Genomic DNA, 25158 nt, shown 5'->3' on the forward strand with positions numbered 1-25158 from the left:
ACCCACTCTATCTCTACCCACGCCCCTCTATCCCTACCCACTCCCCTCTCCTCCACTACCCACTCCCCTCTATCTTTACCCACTCCCCTCTATTTTTACCCACTCCCCTCTATCTCTACCCACCATCACCAATCCCCTCTACCCTCCTCTCTCCACTCCCCTCTATCTCTACCATCAACCACCAATCCCTTCTACCTTCCACTACACACTCCTTTATCCCCACAGACATTTGTCCCCTCTACCATCTAGTACCCACTCCCCTGTATCTCTACCCACTCCCCTCTATCTCTACCCACTCCACTGTATCTCTACCCACTCCCCTCTATCTCTACCCATTCCCCTGTATCTCTACCCACTCCCCTGTATCTCTACCCACTCCCCTGTATCTCTACCCACTCCCCTGTATCTTTACCCACTCCCCTGTATCTTTACCCACTCCCCTGTATCTCTACCCACTCCCCTGTATCTCTACCCACTCCCCTGTATCTCTACCCACTCCCCTCTATCTCTACCCACTCCCCTGTATCTCTACACTCACACAATTCCCTCTCCTCCACTACCCACTCCTTTATCCTCTCCCATTATCCCCTCTACCAGCAATCCCCTCTAATTTCCACTGAACACTCCTTTATCCCCTCAGACCTTTATCCCATCTACCACCTGGTACCCACTCCCCTCTATTTATACTCTAAATTACCAAACCCCACTACCCACTCTGCTCTATTCATACCCTCCATCTCCAATCCCCACTACACACTCCCCTCTATTTATACCCTTTATCACCAATCCCCACTACACACTCCCCTCTATTTATACCCTTTATCACTAATCCCCACTACCCACTCCCCTCTATGTATACCCTTTATCACTAATCCCCACTACCCACTCCCCTCTATTTATACCCTTTATCACTAATCCCCACTACCCACTCCCCTCTATTTATACCCTTTATCACTAATCCCCACTACCCACTCCCCTCTATGTATACCCTTTATCACTAATCCCCACTACCCACTCCCCTCTATTTATACCCTCTATCACCAATCCCCACTACCCACTCCCCTCTATTTATACCCTTTATCACTAATCCCCACTACCCACCCCCCTCTATTTATACCCTCTATCACAATCACCACTACACACTCCCCTCTATTTATACCCTCTATCACCAATCACCACTACACACTCCCCTTTATTCATACCCTCCATCACTAATCCCCACTACCCACTCTCCTTTATTTATACCCTCCACCACCAATCCCTGCTACCCACTCTCCTCTATTTATACCCTCCATCACCAATCCCCACTACCCACTCCCCTCTTTTTCTTTTCTCCATCTCCAATTCCCTTCAACCTTCCACCACCCCATCCTCTCTATCTACACTTTCCACCACATCATCTTCTCCATCACAACCCTGCACCACCCATCCCTTCCATCACAACCCTGCACCACCCATCCCTTTCATCACAACCCTGCACCACCCATCCCTTTCATCGCAACCCTACACCACCCATCCCTTTCATCACAACCCTGCACCACCCATCCCTTCCATCACAACCCTGCACCACCCATCCCTTTCATCACAACCCTGCACCACCCATCCCTTTCATCACAACCCTGCACCACCCATCCCTTTCATCACAACCCTGCACCACCCATCCCTTTCATCACAACCCTGCACCACCCATCCCTTTCATCTCTTCCATCTCATCTGTTTCTACCCCTCATCCCATCTCTTCATCATATTTTCTTTTATTCATATCCAGAGTCACTCCCAGAAATCACAACAGAGTTTCCACATTGTTGGCTGCTGTGATTCAATCTAGCAACCTTTGGATTTCTGTCCAGATGCTCAAACCCATAGACTTAAAGCCCTCACCCTCCCCCTCCACCTCCCCCTCCACCTCTCCCTCCACCTCCCCCTCCACCTCAGCCTCACCCTCACCCTCCCCCTCGACCTCCGCCTCCCCCTCCCCTTCCGCCTCCCCCCCACCTCCCAGAGAGAGTGTATGTGTTCTGTGGTCTAAGATACATTACAGCCAGACCAGGTTGTCGTCTGTCCTCTCATAATCCTGAACCCCCCCCCCCCACCGTCCCATCCACCCTCTCTCTTCCTCCTTCTTCCCTCTTCCATCATTCATCTCTCTAACGTTACTGTGTTAAATAATTAGTGATTTCAAGGTGTCTGTTGTTTTTAATTTTTTTTCTTTCTCTTACATGTATTTTGTTTTTGTATGTTTGCTGTCGTGTCATTGTCACGGTGATTGTATCTAGGTTTGCCGAGCACAGTCATTAACACCCAACAGTTTCAAACGATACAGCTCGTTCCCACGCCGACGGTCTCCCCCGCCAACTCAGCGGTCGTCAACGGCAACGACACGTTCCATCAGTTCCATATCCTGCCTCCTCCGCCTCCTCCTCCTCCACATACCCATCAGCCACTGCTTCCACTTTTCACTTCCTTTGGCTATAACAGGTCACCCGTGACGACCCCAGGTGACACACTCCCCGCCCCCCCAGGTACATGCCCCCTCATTATTATTATTATGATTATTATTGTTATTATAATTATTATTATCTTTCCCAAAGCTTGAAGGGATTTTGGTATTCTATTCATATCTACATGAAAACTAAGACGAAATCTAATTCAATCATCCCTTGAAGTTTTCTGGAGAACAATGTTTAATTTATATTCTGGTTTATTCATCTTTAACTCAGATACAGTTTGATTTATATTCTCGATTACTCATCTGTACAGTTTTTTTTGTGGTTTATTTAATCTGTTTTAACTTAAGTTATTTTTGGTTTTGCTGTTCTTGTTTTTGTCCCCACATCCTTTTTCCAATCAGTGTTAGAATGTGACGTAGCGTATAACTGCAGGGGCTAGTATCACTGCAGGGGCTACTATCACTGCAGGGGTACTATCACTGCAGGGGCTAGTATTACTGCAGGGGCTAGGATCACTGCAGGGGCTACTATCACTGCAGGGGCTACTATCACTGCAGGGGCTACTATCACTGCAGGGGCTAGTATTACTGCAGGGGCTAGGATCACTGCAGGGGCTACTATCACTGCAGGGGCTACTATCACTGCAGGGGCTACTATCACTGCAGGGGCTACTATCACTGCAGGGGCTAGTATTACTGCTGGGGCTACTATCACTGCAGGGGCTAGTATTACTGCTGGGGCTAGGATCACTGCAGGGGCTACTATCACTGCAGGGGCTAGTATTACTGCAGGGGCTAGTATTACTGCAGGGGCTAGTATTACTGCAGGGGCTACTATCACTGCAGGGGCTAGTATTACTGCAGGGGCTAGTATTACTGCAGGGGCTACTATCACTGCAGGGGCTACTATCACTGCAGGGGCTAGGATCACTGCAGGGGCTAGTATTACTGCAGGGGCTACTATCACTGCAGGGGCTAGGATCACTGCAGGGGCTAGTGCTAGTTCCAGACAATGTGTCACTGATTTTGACCTGCAAGTTATAGGTATATTTGTCAGACCGAAAAGGTTGTTTGATATGGTAACTCCTATAGGGTTGCCTAGTGACAGTAAAACAACACTATATTACTCATAAATGGACAACCTGGGACAAGAAAAAAATTCACTTTCAAACAATCTCATGCTCAAACAGATGCAGAGACACACTCGAACAAACACCCAATGCACATATATAAACGTGCGCACACACACACAAACTGGTTGTTTGCTCTTTCCCTGTGATGTCCCCTCTGGTGGGCGTGTCCTCCAGTGGGTGTGGCCTTTAGTGGGTGTGTCCTGTTGTGTGTGTATCGTGTATTGTGTGTGTCCTCTGGTGGGTGTATCCTGTAGAGGGTATGTCCTCTGGTGGGTGTGTCCTGTAGAGGGTATGTCCTCTGGTGGGTGTGTCCTCTACCGGCTGTGTCCTATAGTGTGTGTATCCTCTAGTGGGTGTGTCCTCTAGCGGGTGTGTCCTCTGGTGTCAGACAAATACCATAAGTCTCTACTCCTCCTCTTCTCCCTGTCCTAACCATACCACCCTCTCAGTCTGAACGTGCATGTTGCTCTGCATACAACAAAAGAGTGGTTAGAATGTCACTACTCCCAGAACGTTAGGAGGACCTCCACTTGGCTGGGCTGTATGTTTCCCTGACTGCTGAATGTCACACCTTAGGAAAAGAACCAGACAACAGCCTATACAACCACAGTAGCCAGGAAGGATTGGGTGGGAGGGTGAAAGGGAGGGGAGAGGGACAGACAAAAAGAGGGAGGGAGAACGGGGAAATAGAGGAGTGTTCACTGTAGATGGACCCTCCCACCATGAACTGAAGTGATAGCTTGTTCATAAATCATAGTTTGTTGAAACTTCCTTTAACTTGGGTTGTGTCTGAAGGACCGCGGTGTCAAAATCCACAATAAGCATTTGTTTCCGTCCACCCCAGCCCTGAGTAAGGTTTAAAAAAGAATATCTAGAACTTATTCTTTATGTGGAAGCAATGGGAATTGGAGCAACAACAACTTTCCCCAATCCAGCCAGGTTAAGTTAGTTTTAAAATGGACATTCCGCGGATATTTGGTTTCTCTCATTAATAGTTAATAAACCAAGCATTCCAGCACTTGCCAATACGACACTTCCCACTCAGTTTAACTTTTGGTAAACCAGTTTAAAAACTGTCAAAATAAAAATATATTATTTAAAGACATTTCACTGCCACAATGAATTGCTACATTATTCAGTGCTTGTTGTCTGACTTAAATAAATAACAAGTTATTTCTTAACTGTGTAGACTGTTTGTAACCAGGAAGCCAGATTGTTTAAAACCAGTTTGAGTGCTTAAGGAAGAGATGATCACGATAGTTGGAGGACAGCGATGATGAAGAGGAAGAGATGATCATGATGGTTGGAGGACAGTGATGATGAAGAGGAAGAGATGATCATGATGGTTGGAGGACAGTGATGATGCAGAGGAAGAGATGATCATGATGGTTGGAGGACAGTGATGATGAAGAGGAAGAGATGATCATGATGGTTGGAGGACAGTGATGATGCAGAGGAAAAGATGATCACGATGGTTGGAGGACAGTGATGATGAAGAGGAAGAGATGATCATGATGGTTGGAGGACAGTGATGATGCAGAGGAAGAGATGATCATGATGGTTGGAGGACAGTGATGATGAAGAGGAAGAGATGATCATGATGGTTGGAGGACAGTGATGATGCAGAGGAAGAGATGATCATGATGGTTGGAGGACAGTGATGATGCAGAGGAAGAGATGATCATGATGGTTGGAGGACAGTGATGATGCAGAGGAAGAGACAGGCAATTTCAGGCATTTCAAACTACAATTACAGGCATTTCAAACTACATTTTGTAATTTGTTGCGTCAGTAGCAATGTTTTTTTAAATTGTGTACTGCTGTGGATTTTTTTTGTACGAATTGGCACTATGTCCCTGGCAGAGCCACAGTGCACAGCTTCCAGGGCACATTGCTTGGGCGATGACATTGCCTGTCCCGAATCCATTGAGAGTTTCTTAGATGAAGCACCTCTTTGAGAGTTTCTTAGATGAAGCACCGAATACAGAACTAAAACAGTACTAGGCTAGCTGCAGACCGGATTCAGCCAGTCAGTCAGTCAGTTATGTAGCCTATTCTCTTCTTTGAAGTTTAGAAATGTTTTAACAATTTTAGAGGCAATCAAGGAATTTCGTAAACACAACTTACAAGTATGAGATTAACATTTTACACTGGGGGATCGTGACCCACTTTCACAGAGAAGAGAACCAAAGGCGAATGAAATTCCATCACTTAGGAGTAGGACATTCATTTGCATATTGATACAATTTGTAAACAAAACTGACATAAAAGAGTAAACATAGAAAGAATCTGCAAAATTGAAAATAAAAATGTTGTTGCGAAAATCACAACATACACTATTGTTCATAAGTTTGGGGTCACATAGAAATGTCCTTGTCTTTGAAGGAAATGCAAACTTTTTGTCCATTAAAATGACATAAAATGTATCAGAAATACAGTGTAGACAATGTTAATGTTGTAAATAACTATTGTAGCCGGAAACAGACCAGCCATCATTCCTGTGTTCCAATGGCATGTTGTGTTTGCTAATCCAAGTTTATCCTTTTAAAATGCTGATTGATCATTAGAAAACCCTTTTGCGATGTTTCCACCAATGAAAACTGTTGTGCTGATTAAAGAGGCAATAAAACTGTCCTCCTTTAGATTCGTTCAGTATCTTCAGCATCAGCGTTTATGGGTTCGAGTACAGGCTCAAAGTTGAGGGCCTGTGAGGCGTCTGTTTCTCAAACTAGACACTCTAATGTATTTGTCCTCTTCCTCAGTTCGGACTGGAGCCTCCCACTCCTCTAAACTGGTTGGAGCCAGTTTGTTCTGTTCTGTGAGGGGAGTAGTACATATCGTTGTTAGAGCTCTTCAGTTTCTTGGCAATTTCTCACTTGAAATTGCCTTCATTTCTCAGAACATGACCCAGTTTCAGAAGAAGGTTATTGGTTTCTGGACGTTTGAGCCTGTAATCAAACCCACAAATGCTAACATAATTATAAAACAGTTTTATAATCATCAATTAGCTTTTTAAAATGATAAACTTGGATCAGCAAACACAATGTGCCATTGGAACACAGGACTGAATGTTGCTGCTAATAGGTCTCTGTAAGCCTATGTAGATATTCCATTGAAAACCAGACGTTTCCAGCTACAATAGTCATTTAGAACATTAACAATGTCTACACTGCATTTCTGATCAATTTGATGTTATTATAAAATGTGCTTTTCTTTCAAAAACGATGACATCTCTAAGTGACCCCAAACTTTGGAATGTTTTCAAGGAAGTGTCTGATTGCTATGCAGGTTTTGCCATGGTGTTGCACCGGTTTCAGTTCATTTGATTTGAACCAAGCTAACTCTGGGTTAGGAAAACAGACAAAAGGCCGACAGAAACAATTGGTTAGTATGGATTGTGATACCATGGGCCTCCAGACACAACCCAAGGTAAGGGAAATATCAAATATACGTTAATGATTTCCATTTATACTTTGACAGATTTTTTTTACATATTTTACAACTAGTGTCTGCCAAGCATTTGAACTAACTAGTACATTCCTATGCTACTCAGGGGGACAGCAGTACTCTTTTCAAAGTACCATAGTGGTGCAGCCCAATGGACAAACTACTGGGTATCCACTACAAATAGTACTGCAAATTGTAGCTCCAAATCTCTCTGGTAGAAGCACTTTATCCACTTCTATTGTATGTATTGACTTTAGTGTCTGCCTATGTTTTGGCTGTTAGTGAACGTCTCACTCTGATTATGTTCAGTATGTAGGCTCAGTCCTAATCTCTGATGGCAGGTAAGGTTGATATGGGTCTTATCTCTAATATGTAATAGGTAAGGTTGTCTGTGACAGTGTAAACCATGTATAAAGAGTCTGTAAAGCCTTTATAGTATGTGTATGAAGAGTCTGTAAAGACTTTATAAAGTGTATGCAATGTGTATAACCCTCTCTTCAGCCCAGGAATGGTTTAGACCATGGCTTGAATACAGATTGCTTCTCAGGTTCAGAGTACTGGTCTGGGAACAGTTTAGTCTTATTTATCTTTATTATAAGATAACAGGGACAGGTTCTAGATCTGATTCTGTAACAGTTCTTTATATTGTAATGAATATGATAACAGGGACAGGTTCTAGATCAGTCTTTCACATCATAATACATGAAAGAAATATTTTATATCAGCACTCCTGAGAGGCTTTGTGTATTCTGGCCATGATCCTATATTCTCCTAATGCACTCCTGCAGCTCATCACGGAACAACCTACCAACCTACTCGATATCATATATAATACTCTATCTCCATGTATTATATATGTAATGTACATTCTGGCATATGTATGTACATACACAGATAGATATACATATCGCAATTATCTATTTATGTACAATGGTATATAAATGTTCTCATATATCTATGTAATGTATATACTATATGCTGTATATATGCGTGTGTGGTGTGTTTGTGTGTGTGTGTGTGTTGCTAAGATATGTTGTAGCTAAAGACAAAGGAATGGTAGTTTAGGGTTCCCTGTCCTCCTGCCTCCCCGTACGTAACACCGTCCCACCTCTTTGTCTGCTGGTTGGTGTTGTGGTGGGGCTGGTTTGACAGTTCGAGATTACCTGTTCATGGTAGCAGGGTTAGCTAAATGCCGTACTGATGATCACAAATGAGAAGTTAGCGTTTATTTCTAGTTTAGCTTTAGGGTTAGCAATTGTCTCTTGTTTGGACTCAAGGTTGCTGGTCAGTGCTATGCAATGAGTAAGCCCTAGGGGTTAGCTTGTAATGCCTATTTCTTTAGTTCAGCCCCAGTAGTTAGTTTCTAAGTTTGGTTCAAGATGAGGGTTGGCTGCTAAGGCAGAGTTATCCCCAGGGATTAGCTACTATGGCTAGTTTAGCGTTAGGGTTAGCTGATTAGGGTAGTTGCTCCCAATGGGTTAGTTGCCAAAGCTACTTGATCTATCACATGGGTTTATCTTCGAAGGCTAGTTTAATGTTGGTTTATCTGCTAAGGCTAGTTTAGCATGGGCGGGGTTGCTGCTAATGCTATTTTAGCATGGTGTTTAGCTGCTAAGGCTAGTTTAGAGTGGGGAGTTGCTACTAAGGCCAGTTTAGTTGAGCAGGGTTAGCGGTTAACAGTGGTTTCTGTGTTGAAGGTTGTCGCGGCTCAGAGGCCAGCACTCACGGTTCCCCCACCCGGTCCTGCGGCCCCCAGGGTGGCTCCAGCGAGGAAATATGGGTGCTGCGCAAGCCTGGGCCAGGTAACACGCCCGCCACGCGCAGCCCTGCCTGACCTCTGAACCATGACCCCTGCCCTTAACCACAGATCTAGGATCAGAATATCCTGGCGTTTTCTGAAGTAAAATGATCACATATCTGACCTTCAATCAGTGGTTAGGGGTTCCTGAGAGCTCCCTGCCTGATCAGAGCCTGTACCTTGGTCTTTCCCAGCTGTACCTGCTGCATCCACCTCTACCATCTGTCATCGATATATTATCTATCTATCTATCTATCTCCATCTATATCATCTATTCATATCTATCTATGTATATAAATATATGATCTCTATCTATGTATATCTATATATTATCTTTATCTACCTCTTTCTATCAACTATTTATATTTCTATCTATCTTTCGCTTTGTCATCTTAATCTATTTCATCTTTCTATCTGTCTTCCTGTCTGTCATCTCACTATTATGCATCTATAAATATCTCTTGCCCTCAAAATGTATCACTGCCATTTGTCAGTTGCTGTCACATTTTCTGGATAAAACCCCCACTATGGATGATCATTGGTCAGGCTGTGAATCTGAAGAAAAATCAAGACCAAAGAGCATTCTACAGAAGATAGAGATAAAATGTTGCAAATGCACAGTTGGATCCAGTTACCCAGTTATTGGCCAAGACAGAGCTATTTAGCCAAAACTCTGAGCACTATATGTGGATCAAACCTTACACTGCCCTGTCTCAAGGCACAACATGCCTACTACAGTGACATATTGTGGTGGCAGCATCATGCTCTGGGGATGCTTCTCATCAGCAGGCACTGGGCAACGTGTTAAAATTGAAAGAAGAATGGATGGAGAAAACTTTTCAGCAGGACTTTGATCCCAAGCACAAGGCAAAAGCAACATTGGATTGGATTTAGAAAAAAGCTGAATGTCCTTCAATGGCTTTTAAGAGATCTGCTGAGTTCATAAAAATATATTATAGACAGATCAGACAAGGATGTACCAGACTGATGGCAAGCAGAAAGTACAGAGAAATATAAGAACTGGCAAGAACGATGAAAGGATAACTAGTGTTCTAGCTGTGAAATTAAGTGCCGTCAGATTAGTTTCTTCTGATTTTACAGTCTCTGAAGGGCTTCTTTGACACCTCTTTAGCCCTCATTTCGACAAACACCAATTGCGGACTCTAAAGGCAATTGTAAATCATGGAATCAAGACTGGACATTGACAGCTCTGTTACCACTGCACAGCTGATGTGACACCACTAAACAGCTGATGTGACACTACTGCACAGCTGATGTGACACTACTGCACAGCTGATGTGACGCCACTGCACAACTGATGTGACGCCACTGCACAGCTGATGTGACGCCACTGCACAGCTGATGTGACAGCACTGCACAGCTGATGTGATGGCTTAACTTCCCAGAAACCCTTGTCAAGGCAATACCTTTAGATTTGACATAGAGAGACATTGAATAAACAGTATTGTCATTTCTAAATGTGAAAACGTTACGTAAGGAGAAAAAAATTCATACTGTCCCAATAATTACGGAGGGCACTATCCATTTTTCTATCAATCTAATCTAACACATCCATCATCAAGAGATCTATATGCAGTCTGTTTAACATCAATATTCCGCATCTAACATATTCTATATCTATCTACTCTATCTATTTTTTATATTTCTATCTGCATGGATCGGTGTTCTCTGTGTCTGTTGTCAGTCATCAGGCCTGCATGTGTCAGTCAGTTATTTGGTGTGTGTGTGGGTGTGCTTGTGTGTGTGTGTGTGTGTGTGTGGTTGTCAGTCACTGTCATTTCCCAGTCCGTTCTGTTGGGAAGCCATCATGCTGCTGTCCAGTGCATTGTAGAGGAGAAACACATCTGAGTGCGACCTGGGTCTTAGTTAACACACGTGTGTGTGTGTGTGTGTGTGTGTGTGCGCGTGTGTGTATAGGTGGGGACCGCAGTAGTGTGGGAAGCTCTGGCAGTGTTACCAGTGTGAGGTCATCAGGAAGCGGTCAGAGTGCAGGAAGCTCCACCCACATTCTCCATGCACAAGCAGAGGGGGTTAAGGTGAGAAACACAAGCACACATTAAATATTAAACACACACATACACACACACACATATATAATAATAATAATAATAATAGTGCATAACTGAATTTAAGTGTTAAATCTGTGAAATCCCAGAAATCTGAAATGTCAGTGAAAGTTTATCTGATGAGTTAAATTATTGAACTGGATTTGAAAAAACGAAAACCTTTCAATTATGTTCTTTGTCTCCAGTCAATGAAATACATTTTAAAATATTGATATTTTAATCGTCCATTCATCATTTACTTAACATTTATATTTTTCAACATCTCACTATTAAAATGTTTAGATCCCAGAACAGTTTAATCATTTAGCTATTTCCCATTATCCTTGTTGCTTATATGATAATGAGAAGCGGGGCATAGATTGCAGGGCATAGATTGGTCAACATGCTTACTTTTTCACATGAATGTATGTGAAAATAAGGGAGAGATTTAAATCACACTAAAGGTTAAAGAAATGTTTTTTTTTTTTAGCTTAGAGCTAAGTGAAGGTTATTTAAAGGTGTTGTTCAGTTTTGAGCATGGTAAAGGTTATTTAAAGTTGTTGTTCGGTTTAGAGCTTGGTAAAGGGTACATAAGGGGGTTGTTTAGTTTAAAGCTTGGTAAAGGTTGTATGAAGGTGTTATTTATTTAGTTCAGAGCCTGGTAGATGTATTGTAAAGGTGTCAGAGCCTGGTAGATGTATTGTAAAGGTGTTATTTCTATGTGCTCCAGCTCCTGGCCACTGTGCTGTCCCAGTCCACTAAAGCCAAGGAGCACCTGCTGGAGCAGTCCAAGTCGGTCGAGCTGTCTTCAGGTACGTGTGGGTGAATGTGTGTATTTGCAGGGTGTGTGCCAGTGTCAGAGAGATGGAGGGTTGAGAGGCACAGAGACACACACACACAGAGTGCTGAGGATCTTGGCTGATCTGCCTGCCAGATGGCCAATATCTGTGGGAGGACGGAGAGGAGGCCAGTTACTCAGAGGGAACAAAAAATGATTGGTTGTTCACAGCATGGATGAATGGCATTGGTGGTTTACAGGGTGGATGAACGTGATCGGTTGTTCACAGGATATATGAAGGGGATTGGTTGTTCACAGGGTGGATTTGGGGGATTGGTTGTTCACCGGCTAGATGAAGGGGATTGGTTGTTCACAGGGTGGATTTGGGGGATTGGTTGTTCACAGGCTAGATGAAGGGGATTGGTTGTTCACAGGATGGATGAAGGGGATTTGTTGTTCACATGATGGAGGAATGGGATTGGCTGTTCATTGGGTGGATTTATGGGATTGGTTGTTCACAGGATGGATGAAAGGGATTGGTTGTTCACAGAATGGATGAAGGGGATTGGTTGTTCACAGGGTGGATTTGGGGGATTGGTTGATCACAGGCTAGATGAAGGGGATTGGTTGTTCACAGGATGAATGAAAGGGATTGGTTGTTCACAGAATGGATGAAGGGGATTGGTTGTTCACGGGGTGGAGGAAGGGGATTGGTTGTTCATTGGGTGGATTTAGGGGATTGGTTGTTCACAGGGTGGAGGAAGAGGATTGGTTGTTCACAGGGTGGATGAAGGGGATTGGTTGTTGTCAGGGTGGAGGAAGGAGATTGGTTGTTCAATGGATGGATTTAGGGGATTAGTTATTCAGAGGGTGGAGGAAGGGGATTAGTTATTCAGAGGGTGGAGGAAGGGGATTAGTTGTTCACGGGGTAAAGGAAGGGGATGGGTGGGGTCAGAAGGATGTGGTCAAATTGTTTGGTTAAATGATGTGTGTGTTCCGTTCAGGCTCCGCCTCTGTACCTAGACAGTCGAGCCAGTCAGGATGCCCATTGCATGAAGCTCCACCTTACGACACCACAGCAACCTGGAAGGGGGAGGGACAAGGCGAGGGGAAGGTATGACCAACAGAGTCACAGAATAAGCACACACACACTGACACACACTGACACACACACACAGACACACACAGGCTGCCAGCCTCCCACTGCAACAAGTGTCTCTCTCTCCATTTCATCATTATCTCTCACACGCTCTCAACCAAACGCACACTCTCTCGATCAAAGACCGATACAGACTCACAGCAAGGACAACAGACATACACACACACACACCAAGGACAACAGACACAAACACACACCAAGGATAACGGACACACACAATACACCCAGGATGTTGTCCCAACACTTTATTTCACAGCTGGCCTCATCTGTAATGCGAGTGTTTGGCTGCAGTTATGATAAGGTGAGTGTGTGTGTGTGTTTTCCTGTCAGATTTTTTCTTATCTCTCTGTTCTCTTGCTTCAATGAGATTGATAGGGGTTTCAGTTTATTCATTTCTGTTCTCTTGGACCTGAAATAGAGAGGGGTTCTGTTTGTCGATCTCTGTTTTCCCAACCCCTCTGAGATAGAGAGGGTTTCTATTCGTCCATCTTAGTTTTTTCCTTTAAGTTGCTTTGCCTCCTCCTTCCATTCCTGTTTTCCTTGTTTGCCTACCAGTATGTTCTCTGTCTGCTACATCCCTGATCTGACCAGGAGAGCTTATGTTTTATTGGAACCTCTGCCCGAAGCCTAGTAAGGTCCGTGTGAGTATGTGCATAAGAGAGATTTTGTGATCAGATCGCGTCTCAAGTAGCCTGGTTGCAGTTTTTATTCAGCTGAAGATACAGAATCTTCAGCAAAGAGAAAACGAGTGGACATATTTCTCCCAGCAGGGTGCTGTGTGTGTGTGTGTGTGTTTTTCTGTGCGTGTTTGTTAGCTAGGTTCTCACAGCCATCTGTTAGTTCCAGATTCAACTCCTCCCTGTCCCAAACACCACCCCCCCACTACCGCCCAACCCCCACCTGTGCATCCAGGGCATTTCCTTCCTCCTCTGGAAAGTGTTTCGCCAGGTCCACCTGTGCATCCAGGGCATTCCCTTCCTCCTCTGGAAGCCAGTCAACTATCTGCTCCTTATCTGCCTCCACTAGCCCTGAGTCTTTAGCATTAACCATGAATCTTTAGAATTAGCCATGAGTCCTTAGCATTAGCCATGAGCCTTAAGTAATAGCTCTGAGTGGGTAGCATTTAGCCATTATCCCCGAGCAGTTAGCACACAGCCAGCCAGTGGCGTCGTTAGGCCTGGGCATTTGGGGCTATAGCCCCGGTCCTTTTATGAACAGCCCCAGATCTCAAATTGTAAAATTATAATAATAAAAAAATAGCCCCTAATCTATTCATCTATAATTCTGATTGTGCATTATGACAATGTAGATGTGTAGGCTGCTAGCGTATACATCGACATTTTCCACATGTACATTCAAAACCCCTTTACTTTCTGTCCCGGACGGGGCAGGAGGTGGGCTAAGCACCGAATGTATTGTGATCCTAGCGACGCCTCTGCAGCCAGCCATACTGACAGAAATCCAACTGTCTTCTTTCCAAGCTAATAGCCCAGAGCGGTTAGCTTTTAGCCATTAGCCCAGAGCCAGCTGTACTGACAGAAATCCACCTGGCTTTTCTAGCTCACAGCCCTTAGCAGTTATCCATTAGCTTAGGGCTAGTCATACTGACAAATCCAGCTGGCTTTCCTAGCCCTTAGCAGTTAGCCATTAGCCCAGGGCCAGTCATGGAGACAGAAATTCACGGGTCTTTCCTGGCTCAAAGCCCTTAGCGGTTAGCTGTTAGCCCAGAGCCAGCTGTAGTGACAGTCACCTGTCTTCTCTCCTAGAGCTCTGAGGCTGTTGTCCAATGGCTGAGTGACTTTCAGCTCGAGGTCTACGCTCCAAACTTCATCAGCGCCGGGTATGATATACCCACCATTAGCAGAATGACCCCAGAGGTAAGGAACCCTGACCCCTGATCTTTGACCTGAAGTTAAAGCTCTAACCACACCCTGCCACCTAACTGATCTTAAAAGCTGTTCCCTTGGCAACCCCTCCACTCAACCTTCCCTTCGGTAGTCAGAGGTCCAAGTGTACACACACCTCACACACACCACACACACACCTCACACACACACCACACACCTCACACACACCACACACACACCTCACACACACCACACACCACACACACCACATACAACACACAAATCACACCAAACACACCTCACACATTTCACACACCACACACACACCACACACCACACACATTTCACACACCAAACACAAATCACACCAAACACACCTCACACACACCACCAACACACCTATCAGGAGGTTTTCCTGTGTACAGTCACTCCAGTTGTTAGGGGCACTGAGCATGCCCAGGGCATCAAATGTTATTGGTCAGTTGAGGCTTTCTGTCAGCACACAGTTTGATGTATATTGAGCAGTGTGTGATCTGAGTGAGTGTGTTTGAGTGTCTCCCACAGCATATCTACCTCAAATACATAACAATTAACTGTTTTAGAGTATTCATTAATAACGAGGGGAAAAAACTCCAACTAGCTACTATTAGAAAATATGTTTTATTGTGATGATGCTGCATTTCATCTGCTGCATCTTCTGACATGTCATTAGAGACATTAACCCCTATTAAGTAGAGGTTAGTTAGAATGGATTTAAAAAGCAGGTGTTGTTTATTACACTGTTAAAGGGCAGGTTTAGTTTATTAGATTGTTAAAGGGCAAGTTTAGTTTATTTGATTGTTAAAGGGCAGTTGTAGTTTATTGGACTGTTAAAGGGCAGGTTTAGTTTATTTGATTGTTAAAGGGCAGTTGTAGTTTATTGGACTGTTAAATGGTAGGTGTTGTTTATTACACTGTTAAATGGTAGGTGTTGTTTATTACACTGTTAAAGGGCAGGTTTAGTTTATTAGATTGTTAAAGTGCAGGATTAGTTTAATAGACTGTTAGAGGGAGGTGTTGTTTGAATGTTAAAGGGAAAGTGTAATTTATTTGACTGGATATTAAGGCAAGTGTAGTTTATTCTACTTTTAAAGTGAAGATATATAACTTTTACTGAATGTAAGAGCAAGATGTATTTTAGGTGTAGGTGTAGTTTATTTGACTGTTAAGGGGAAGGTGGAGTTTATTTGACTGTTAAAGCGAAGGTGTAGGTTATTTGACTATTAGAGGGCAGGTGTAGTTTATTTGACTGTTAGAGGGCAGGTGTAGTTTATTTGACTGTTAAAGGGCAGATGTAGTTTATTTGACTGCTAAAGGACAGGTGTAGTTTATTTGACTGCTAAAGGGCAGGTGTAGTTTATTTGACTCCTTAAGGGCAAATAAATGTGGGTGGACCAGGGAATGAGTGATGCTCTGCTGCAAGATGCTTTTTTCTCACTGAAACATTCACTTGCTTCTTCTGCTTTATTTTCATTTTAAAACGTTACATTTTTTGCTGTCCTGTGTTACTAGTTGTCATCTATAGTTCTGTTAAAAAGCATGTAAACCCCTTGGAAGGTTCTGGAAATAAAATTTTCACTGCAACACTATTGACATAAAAGTCACAAATGAAACCAAACGTTTATACTTTTAATTAATGAATTCATCAGAATCAACAGGAATGCATTTTCTTAGAGCAGCAAAAAAGGACACCCTGATCTTTTATAGCTGGTGTTGCTCCCTTTTGATGGAATAACTAATGCAGCCTATTTTAACTGCCTATCAGTCTCTTAGATCGACTGGGAAGAATTTTTGCACATTTCCTGCTGCAAGATCCAACTTCAGTACAGCTTCTGCTTTTTGACAGATGTCCTAACATTCTCAAGAATTCTCTGGTACAATATGGAATTCATGGTTGACTCAATGGTGATATGTTGGCCAGACCTTGAGGCAGCCAAGCAGCCCCAAACCATAACGCCACCACCTCCATGCTTTACAGTTGGAATGAGGTTCTTCTGTTCAATGTTTTGTTTTCCAACTTTGATATCTGTCCAGAGCACTTTAAATTATCTGTCCAGAGCGTAATAGTCTATATTGTTACCAGGTGTTGTCTGGCAAACATCACTTGTCTCTTGATAATCTTTTTTAGGAGTAGGGCATCTTCCTTCCTGAAATCAGACGTAGGCCAGATTTTTGTCTTTATTACAGTGGACTCATGCACTTCAGCATTGATTGTGGCAAGTGAAGCCTGCAGATCCCTCGATGTTGCCCTTTTGGACAGATCTTTGACATGACCTGTCCTATGTAGATTGCAAGTGCCAGTGGTCATTGGTTGTGTGTGTGTGTGTGTGTGTGTGTGTAGGATCTCACGGCTATTGGAGTTACCAAGCCTGGCCACCGCAAGAAGATGACATCCGAGATCAACAAGCTCAACATCGCTGAGTTGCTCCCTGACCAGAAACCAGTAAGTTACACACACTCTCAGATATACCTGACACACACACACACACACACATACATATTACAGACACTCACACACATAACAGAGTCACACACAGACACACACACACGTACAAACCCATACCCAATGTTGTTGGTCTAACCTTGTACTAACTATTGTTACTGTGTGTGTGTGTGCGTGTGTGTGTGCGTGTGTATGTGCGTGTGTGTGCGTGTGTGTGCGTGTGTGTGCGTGTGTGCAGGCCAATCTGGCAGAGTGGTTGACGGCAGTTGGGCTAAGCCAGTACCACCAGGTGCTGGTGCAAAACGGATATGAGAACATCGACTTTATCACCGACATCACATGGGAGGACCTGCAGGAGATTGGCATCACTAAGCTGGGTAGGATCTATATATATGGTAGGATCTATATATATGGTAGGATCTATGTCTGTGGTAGGATCTATGTCTGTGGTAGGATCTATGTCTATGGTAGGATCTATATATATGGTAGGATCTATGTCTATGGTAGGATCTATGTCTATGGTAGGATCAGTGTCTGTGGTAGGATCTATGTCTATGGTAGGATCTATATATATGGTAGGATCTATGTCTATGGTAGGATCTATGTCTATGGTAGGATCAGTGTCTGTGGTAGGATCTATGTCTATGGTAGGATCTATATATATGGTAGGATCTATGTCTATGGTAGGATCAGTGTCTGTGGGTTGATATACAGTATCAGTCAAAAGTTTGGACACACCTACTCATTCAATGGTATTGCTTTAGTTTTACTATTTTCCACATTGTAGAATATTAGTGATATGTAAATAATACCTGATAATGTGATCATCTCAGACCACATCTTGTTTTGACACTCCAGGCCACCAGAAAAAGCTGATGCTGGCCGTGAAGCGATTGGCTGAGATGCAACGTGGTTCTGAGGGGCGGAGTTCCACCAGGAAGAAGCCTGCTCCTCTCACACAGCAGCAGGAAGTGATGTCAATTGATAACATGCCGCTTGACAATGGTGCGGTCACAATAGATTTAGATAATGCATCTCTCTCCCCCATCTTTCCCACTTTCTGTTATGGCTGATATCTCTCTTCATCACCGTTCTGTTAAGGCTGATATCTCTGTTCATCACCCTTCTGTTATGGCTGATATCTCTCTTCATCGCCCTTCTGTTATGGCTGATATCTCTCTTCATCACCCTTCTGTTATGGCTAATATCTCTTTTCATCACCCTTCTGTTATGGCTGATATCTCTCTTCATCACCCTTCTGTTATGGCTGATATCTCTCTTCATCACCCTTCTCTTGTGGCTGATATCTTTCTTCATCACCCTTCTATTATGGCTAATATCTCTCTTCATCACCCTTGTGTTATGGCTGATATCTCTCTTCATCACCCTTCTGTTATGGCTGATATCTCTCTTCATCACCCTTCTCTTGTGGCTGATATCTTTCTTCATCACCCTTCTATTATGGCTGATATCTCTCTTCATCACCCTTGTGTTATGGCTGATATCTCTCTTCATCACCCTTCTGTTTATGGCTGATATTTCTCTTCATCACCCTTCTCTTGTGGCTGATATCTTTCTTCATCACCCTTCTGTTATGGCTGATATCTCTCTTCATCACCCTTGTGTTAGGGCTGATATCTCTCTTCATCACCCTTCTGTTATGGCTGATATTTCTTTTCATCACCGTTCTGTTATGGCTGATATCGCTCGTCATCACCCTTGTGTTATGGCTGATATCTCTCTTCATCACCCTTTTGTTATAGCTGATATCTCTCTACATCACCCTTGTGTTATGGCTGATATCTCTCTTCATCACCCTTGTGTTATAGCTGATATCTCTCTTCATCACCCTCGTGTTATGGCTGATATCTCTCTTCATCACCCTCCTGTTATGGCTGATATCTTTTCATCACCCTTGTGTTATGGCTGATATCTCTTCATCACCCTTGTGTTATGGCTGATATCTCTCTTCATCACCCTTCTGTTATGGCTGATATCTCTCTTCATCACCCTTCTGTTATGGCTGATATCTTTTCATCACCCTTGTGTTATGGCTGATATCTCTCTTCATCACCCTTGTGTTATGGCTGATATCTCTCTTCATCACCCTTGTGTTATGGCTGATATCTCTCTTCATCACCCTTGTGTTATGGCTGATATCTCTCTTCATCACCCCTGTGTTATGGCTGATATCTCTCTTCATCACCCTTGTGTTATGGCTGATATCTCTCTTCATCACCCTTCTGTTATGGCTGATATCTCTCTTCATCACCCTTGTGTTATGGCTGATATCTCTCTTCATCACCCTTGTGTTATGGCTGATATCTCTCTTCATCACCCTTGTGTTATGGCTGATATCTCTCTTCATCACCCCTGTGTTATGGCTGATATCTCTCTTCATCACCCCTGTGTTATGGCTGATATCTCTCTTCATCGCCCCTGTGTTATGGCTGATATCTCTCTTCATCGCCCCTGTGTTATGGCTGATATCTCTCTTCATTACCCTTGTGTTATGGGTGATTTCCTTCTCTGTCTCCAGAAGTCATCACGTCTCCCAAGTTGTCCACCTTCCAGGACAGCGAGTTGAGCCCTGAGCTTCAGACAGCCCTGATACAGCCTTGTCTAGAGGTCAAGGGTCCGAGGACCCGTAGCCTTAGCAAGGACCCAGAGGAGGGAGGAGTTGTTGTGGCAGGAGGACCACCACCTAAGAAGGAGGTTCGGACCACGCGCCAGGCCAACCAGGGGGGTCAGAGGGGTAGCACAGCATCCAAACCTCGCCCCCCCTCCCACGCCCACTCCATGCCAGCACCCCCCTACACCCCCCCTCACACCCCCATCAAGAAGCCCCTCCAGTCTTCAACCTCGGCCCCGGGGCCCTCCCCCCAGGCCAGGTCCAAACCCTCCCCACAGCTGATCCACGGAGAGAGACCTGGCTCCCCTCGCCCTCCCCCACAGTCTCCCCCCCACCGCAGGGTTCCTGCCACCCAGACCCCGCCCCACTCTGGCCCTCAGCCACAGCCCACACCCCAGCCTGGGGAAGAGGAGAGGGAGGAGGAGAAGGCACCCCAACCCCAGCCCAGCCCCCAGGTCTCAGGGCCTCTCCTGTGCCTGCCCCCGGAGGCGGAGGGGGGAGATATTGGGGAGATGGGTGAGGACCTCCTTAAGAAGCGAGCTCACAGCCTGAATCGCTACGTTGGGTCAGAAGGTGAGGGCGAGGAGAGGGGGGGTTGTGCGATGGATAGAGGCGTGGCCCCTGGCGGGGGGCTAGCCGGGGGCGGTGCAGGTAAATATGCAACAGTGACTCACCGCGTCAGCCGCAGCCACTCTGTACGCAACCAGGACAAGAATGTAAACCGCAGCCAATCGCAGTCCTTCGCCTTACGGCCCAAGAAGAAAGGCCCGCCCCCTCCACCGCCCAAGCGGTCTAGCTCAGCCATCACCACCTCCAACTCCAACCTGACGGACACCAGCACGCACCCCCCGACATACACACTCACATCGGGGGGGCTCCTGGGGCTGCCCTACAACCCCCAGCGACGGGCCAGCGACCTGGGCGTCTCCGTGGAGACGGGTGTCGTGGACACAGGCAGCGCGGGCAGCGTGAGGAGCATAGCAGCCATGTTGGAAATGTCCTCCATTGGGGGCGGGGCAAAGGGCATGGCAATACAGAGGAACTTCCTGCAGGTATGGGTTCCTTCAGGTGTGTGTATGCGCGTGTGCGTGTGAGAGGGAGTGTGTGTAATATTTTTTTTTTAAGTATATAGTAACTCTCTGTCTTTCCACCTGTGTCTATATGCTGTCTGTCTGCCCACCTGTCTGCCTGTCTGTATGCTGTCTTTCTGCCCACCTTTCTGTCTGTCCACTTGTCTGTCTGTCTGCCTACCTGTCTGTCTCTATGCTGTCTGTCGGCCCACCTGTCTGTCTGTCCAACTGTCTCTCCCTATGCTGTTCTTACCCACCTGTCTGTCTCTATGCTGTCTGCCTGCCCACTTGTCTGCCTGTATGTTGTCTGTCTGCCCACCTGTCTGTCTGTATACTGTCTGTCTTTCTGTCCGCCTGTCTGTCTCTATGCTGTCTGTCTCTATGCTGTCTGCCTGCCCACCTGTCTGTCTGTATGCTGTCTGTTTGCTTACCTGTTTGTCTGTCCACCTGTTTGTCTGCCCACCTGTCTGTTTCCAGGTGGGTAAGCAGAGAGAAGCCATTGGTCTGGATGGGGAAGTGGTGAACCGTCGTAGAACCATCAGTGGTCCTGTGACAGAGTTGGTCGCCGCAGCTAGGAGGGACCGACCAACCCCTGTCCCCCTGTCCACAACACCCCAACTCTCTCCTCACCCCTCCTCTCCTCCCCCCTCCTCTCCTCACACTCCCTCTTCTGGTAGCTCAGCGGAGAACATTCCCTTTGCTGATGAGAGGAAACAGACCATTAAGAGACTGAGAGGGGAGGGAGAGGTGAGTTATGACTCATGTTTTATTGTTATTTTTATTTTAACTCTATGTTTACAGATAATCAACCTGAGACCTAGGTCTGTATTCCAGCTGAACCCTCTATTACAATAATAATAAATACAATAATAATAAATACCATCATAATAAACACAAAACATAAAAAACACAATAATAATAAATACATTAATAAAAAATACAATAATAATAAATACAAAATACACAGATATGAAACACACACATATATTAAAAACAGCAGTCACAGTTGACAGTAAAGCAGACATTCATCAGACCTAACTCTGAACCCTGCAGTATCACTAGACCTAGCCAGTCTTGTGAGCAGGGGCGCCATATAGGGGGGGAAAGTTAGGTAACAGCTGCACAGAGGGGGGCCAATTATATTTTTTGTCATGGGGCCCAAAATTCCTGGTGGCGCCCCTGCTTGTGAGCCAGAGGTTTTAATATTGTATATATCTACTCTATAGTACAGCACCACAATCTAGCACCGTCATGATGGTACCTTGTAATATTTAATTTCTATGTTGAGACGACAGACATGATTAGTTTCTAAAAAATAAAGCAATATTAATGTACAGCTTCCTAACAAGTTACGCAACATGTTTGAAAAGACAAAATATCATGTTCATTTATTTTATCTTCCGCTTATCCGGGGCCGGGTCGCGGGGGCAGCAGTCTAAGCAGGGATGCCCAGACTTCCCTCTCCCCAGACACTTCCTCCAGCTCTTCCGGGGGGACACAGAGGCGTTCCCAGGCCAGCCGGGAGACATAGTCCCTCCAACGTGTCCTAGGTCTTCCCCGGGGTAAATCGCCTTCCCAGGAAGGTCGTTCCGGAGGCATCCAAAACAGATGCCCAAGCAACCTCAGCTGACCCCTCTCGATGTGGAGGAGCAGCGGCTCTACTCTGAGCTCCCCCCGGGTGACCGAGCTTCTCACCCTATCTCTAAGGGATCGCCCAGCCACCCTGCGGAGAAACCTCATTTCGGCCGCCTGTATCCAGGATCTTGTCCTTTCGGTCATGACCCAAAGCTCATGACCATAGGTGAGAGTAGGAACGTAGATTGACCGGTAAATCGAGAGCTTCGCCTTGCGGCTCAGCTCTTTCTTCACCACGACAGACTGATACATCGACCGCATTACTGCAGAAGCTGCACCGAACTGTCTGTCAATCTCCCGTTCCATCCTTCCCTCACTCGTGAACAAGACCCCTAGATACTTAAACTCCTCCACTTGAGGCAGGCACTCTCCACCAACCTGAAGTGGGCAAGCCACCCTTTTCCGACTGAGGACCATGGCCTCGGATTTGGAGGTACTGATTTTCATCCCCACCGCTTCACACTCGGCTGCAAACCGTCCCAGTGCATGCTGAAGGTCCTGGTTTGAAGGGGCCAACACGACAACATCATCTGCAAAGAGCAGAGACGAAATCGTGTGGTCCCCAAACCTGACACCCTCCGGCCCCTGGCTCCGCCTAGAAATTCTGTGCATAAAAATTACGAACAGAACCGGAACAAAGGGCAGCCCTGCCGGAGTCCAACATGCACTGGGAACAAGTCTGACTTACTGCCGGCAATGCGGACCAAGCTCCTGCTTCAGTCGTGCAGGGACCTGACAGCCCTTTGCAAAGGACCCAGGACCCCATATTCCCGAAGCACTCTCCACAGGATGCCGTGAGGGACACAGTCGAATGCCTTCTCCAAATCCACAAAACACATGAACCCTCCAACACCCCGTAGAGGGTATAGAGCTGGTCCAGTGTTCCACGGCCTGGACGAAAACCACACTGTTCCTCCTGAATCCGAAGTTCTACTATTGGCCGTATTCTCCGCTCCAGAACCCTGGCATAGACTTTCCCGGGGAGGCTCAGAAGTGTGATCCCCCTATAGTTGGAACACACCCTCCGGTCCCCCTTTTTTAAAAAGAGGGACCACCACCCCGGTCTGCCATCCCAGAGGCACTGTCCCCGACCGCCACGCGATGTTGCACAGGCGTGTCAACCAAGACAGCCCCACAACATCCAGAGACTTGAGGTACTCAGGGTGGATCTCATCCACCCCCGGTGCCTTGCCACCTAGGAGTTTCTTGACCACCTCTGTGACTTCAGCCCGGGTGATTGACGAGTCCACCTCTGAGCCCTCATCCTCTGCTTCCTCAATGGAAGACGTGACAGCGGGATTGAGGAGATCCTCAAAGTACTCCTTCCACCGCCCGACGACATCCCCAGTTGAGGTCAACAGCTGCCCACCTCTACTGTAAACAGCGTTGGTAGGGCACTGTTTTCCTATCCTGAGGTACCGGACGGTTTGCCAGAATCTCTCTGCCAGCCGATAGTCCTTCTCCATGGCCTCACCGAACTCCTCCCAGGCCCGAGTTTTTGCCTCCACAACCACCCGGGCTGCAGCCCGCTTGGCCTGCCGGTACCCGTCAGCTGCCTCAGGAGTCCCACAAGCCAACCAGGCCTGATAGGACTCCTTCTTAAGCTTGACGGCCTCCCTTACTTCCGGTGTCCACCACCGGGTTCGGGGATTGCCGCCTCGACAGGCACCGGAGACCTTACGGCCACAGCTCTGAGCGGCCGCTTCGACAATGGCGGTGGAGAACATGGTCCACTCGGACTCAATATCTCCAGCCTCCCTCGGGATCCAGTCGAAGCTCTGCCGGAGGTGGGAGTTAAATATCTCTCTGACAGGAGACTCGGCCAGACGTTCCCAGCAGACCCTTACAGTACGCTTGGGCCTGCCGAGTCTGTCCAGCTTCCTCCCCCGCCATCGGATCCAACTCACCACCAGGTGGTGATCAGTCGACAGCTCCGCCCCTCTCTTCACCCGAGTGTCCAAGACATACGGCCGCAGGTCAGATGAAACGACAACAAAGTCGATCATCGACCTGCGGCCTAGTTTGTCCTGGTGCCACGTGCACTGATGGACACCCTTATGCTTGAACATGGTGTTCGTTATGGACAAACTGTGACTAGCACAGAAGTCTAATAACTGAACACCACTCGGGTTCAGATCAGGGGGGCCGTTCCTCCCAATCACGCCCCTCCGGGTGTCACTGTCGTTGCCCACGTGGGCGTTGAAGTCCCCCAGTAGAACGATAGAGTCCCCAGTCGAAGCACTTTCCAGCACCCTTCCCAGAGACTCCAAGAAGGTCGGGTACTCTGCACTGCCGTTCGGCCTGTAGGCACAAACAACAGTGAGAGACCTATCCCCAACCCGTAGGCGCAGGGAAACGACCCTCTTGTTCACCGGGGTAAACTCCAACACATGGCGGCAGAGCTGGGGAGCTATAAGCAAACCCACACCAGCCCGCCGCCTCTCACCATGGGCAACTCCAGAGTGGTGAAGAGTCCATCCTCTCTCAAGGAGTGTGGTTCCAGAGCCCAAGCCGTGCGTAGAGGTGATCCCGACTACCTCTAGTCGGAACCTCTCAACCTCACGCACGATCTCAGGCTCCTTCCCCGTCAGCGAGGTGACGTTCCACGTCCCTAGAGCTAGTTTCCGTGTTCAGAGATCTGGTTGTATTGGCCCCCGCCTTC

At 46.2% G+C, this 25158-nt stretch overlaps 1 protein-coding gene across 1 annotated transcript in view; it reads left to right on the forward strand.

Annotated features, from left to right (window-relative positions):
• The window catches only part of caskin1 (CASK interacting protein 1), a gene marked incomplete at its 3' end in the record, with an annotated part of 104220 nt that overhangs the window by 76450 nt on the left and 2612 nt on the right, over positions 1-25158 (forward strand). The window contains exons 11-21 of the mRNA XM_034295158.1: positions 2277-2522; positions 8727-8831; positions 10766-10884; positions 11624-11705; positions 12676-12785; positions 14597-14707; positions 17058-17159; positions 17398-17536; positions 18018-18164; positions 19699-20843; positions 21339-21608. Coding sequence (XP_034151049.1) covers positions 2277-2522; positions 8727-8831; positions 10766-10884; positions 11624-11705; positions 12676-12785; positions 14597-14707; positions 17058-17159; positions 17398-17536; positions 18018-18164; positions 19699-20843; positions 21339-21608 — 2576 coding nt within the window. The remainder of the gene's footprint in view (positions 1-2276; positions 2523-8726; positions 8832-10765; positions 10885-11623; positions 11706-12675; positions 12786-14596; positions 14708-17057; positions 17160-17397; positions 17537-18017; positions 18165-19698; positions 20844-21338; positions 21609-25158) is intronic.

This window comes from Esox lucius, chromosome 11 (assembly GCF_011004845.1).
Source record: "Esox lucius isolate fEsoLuc1 chromosome 11, fEsoLuc1.pri, whole genome shotgun sequence".
Lineage (NCBI taxonomy): Eukaryota > Metazoa > Chordata > Actinopteri > Esociformes > Esocidae > Esox > Esox lucius.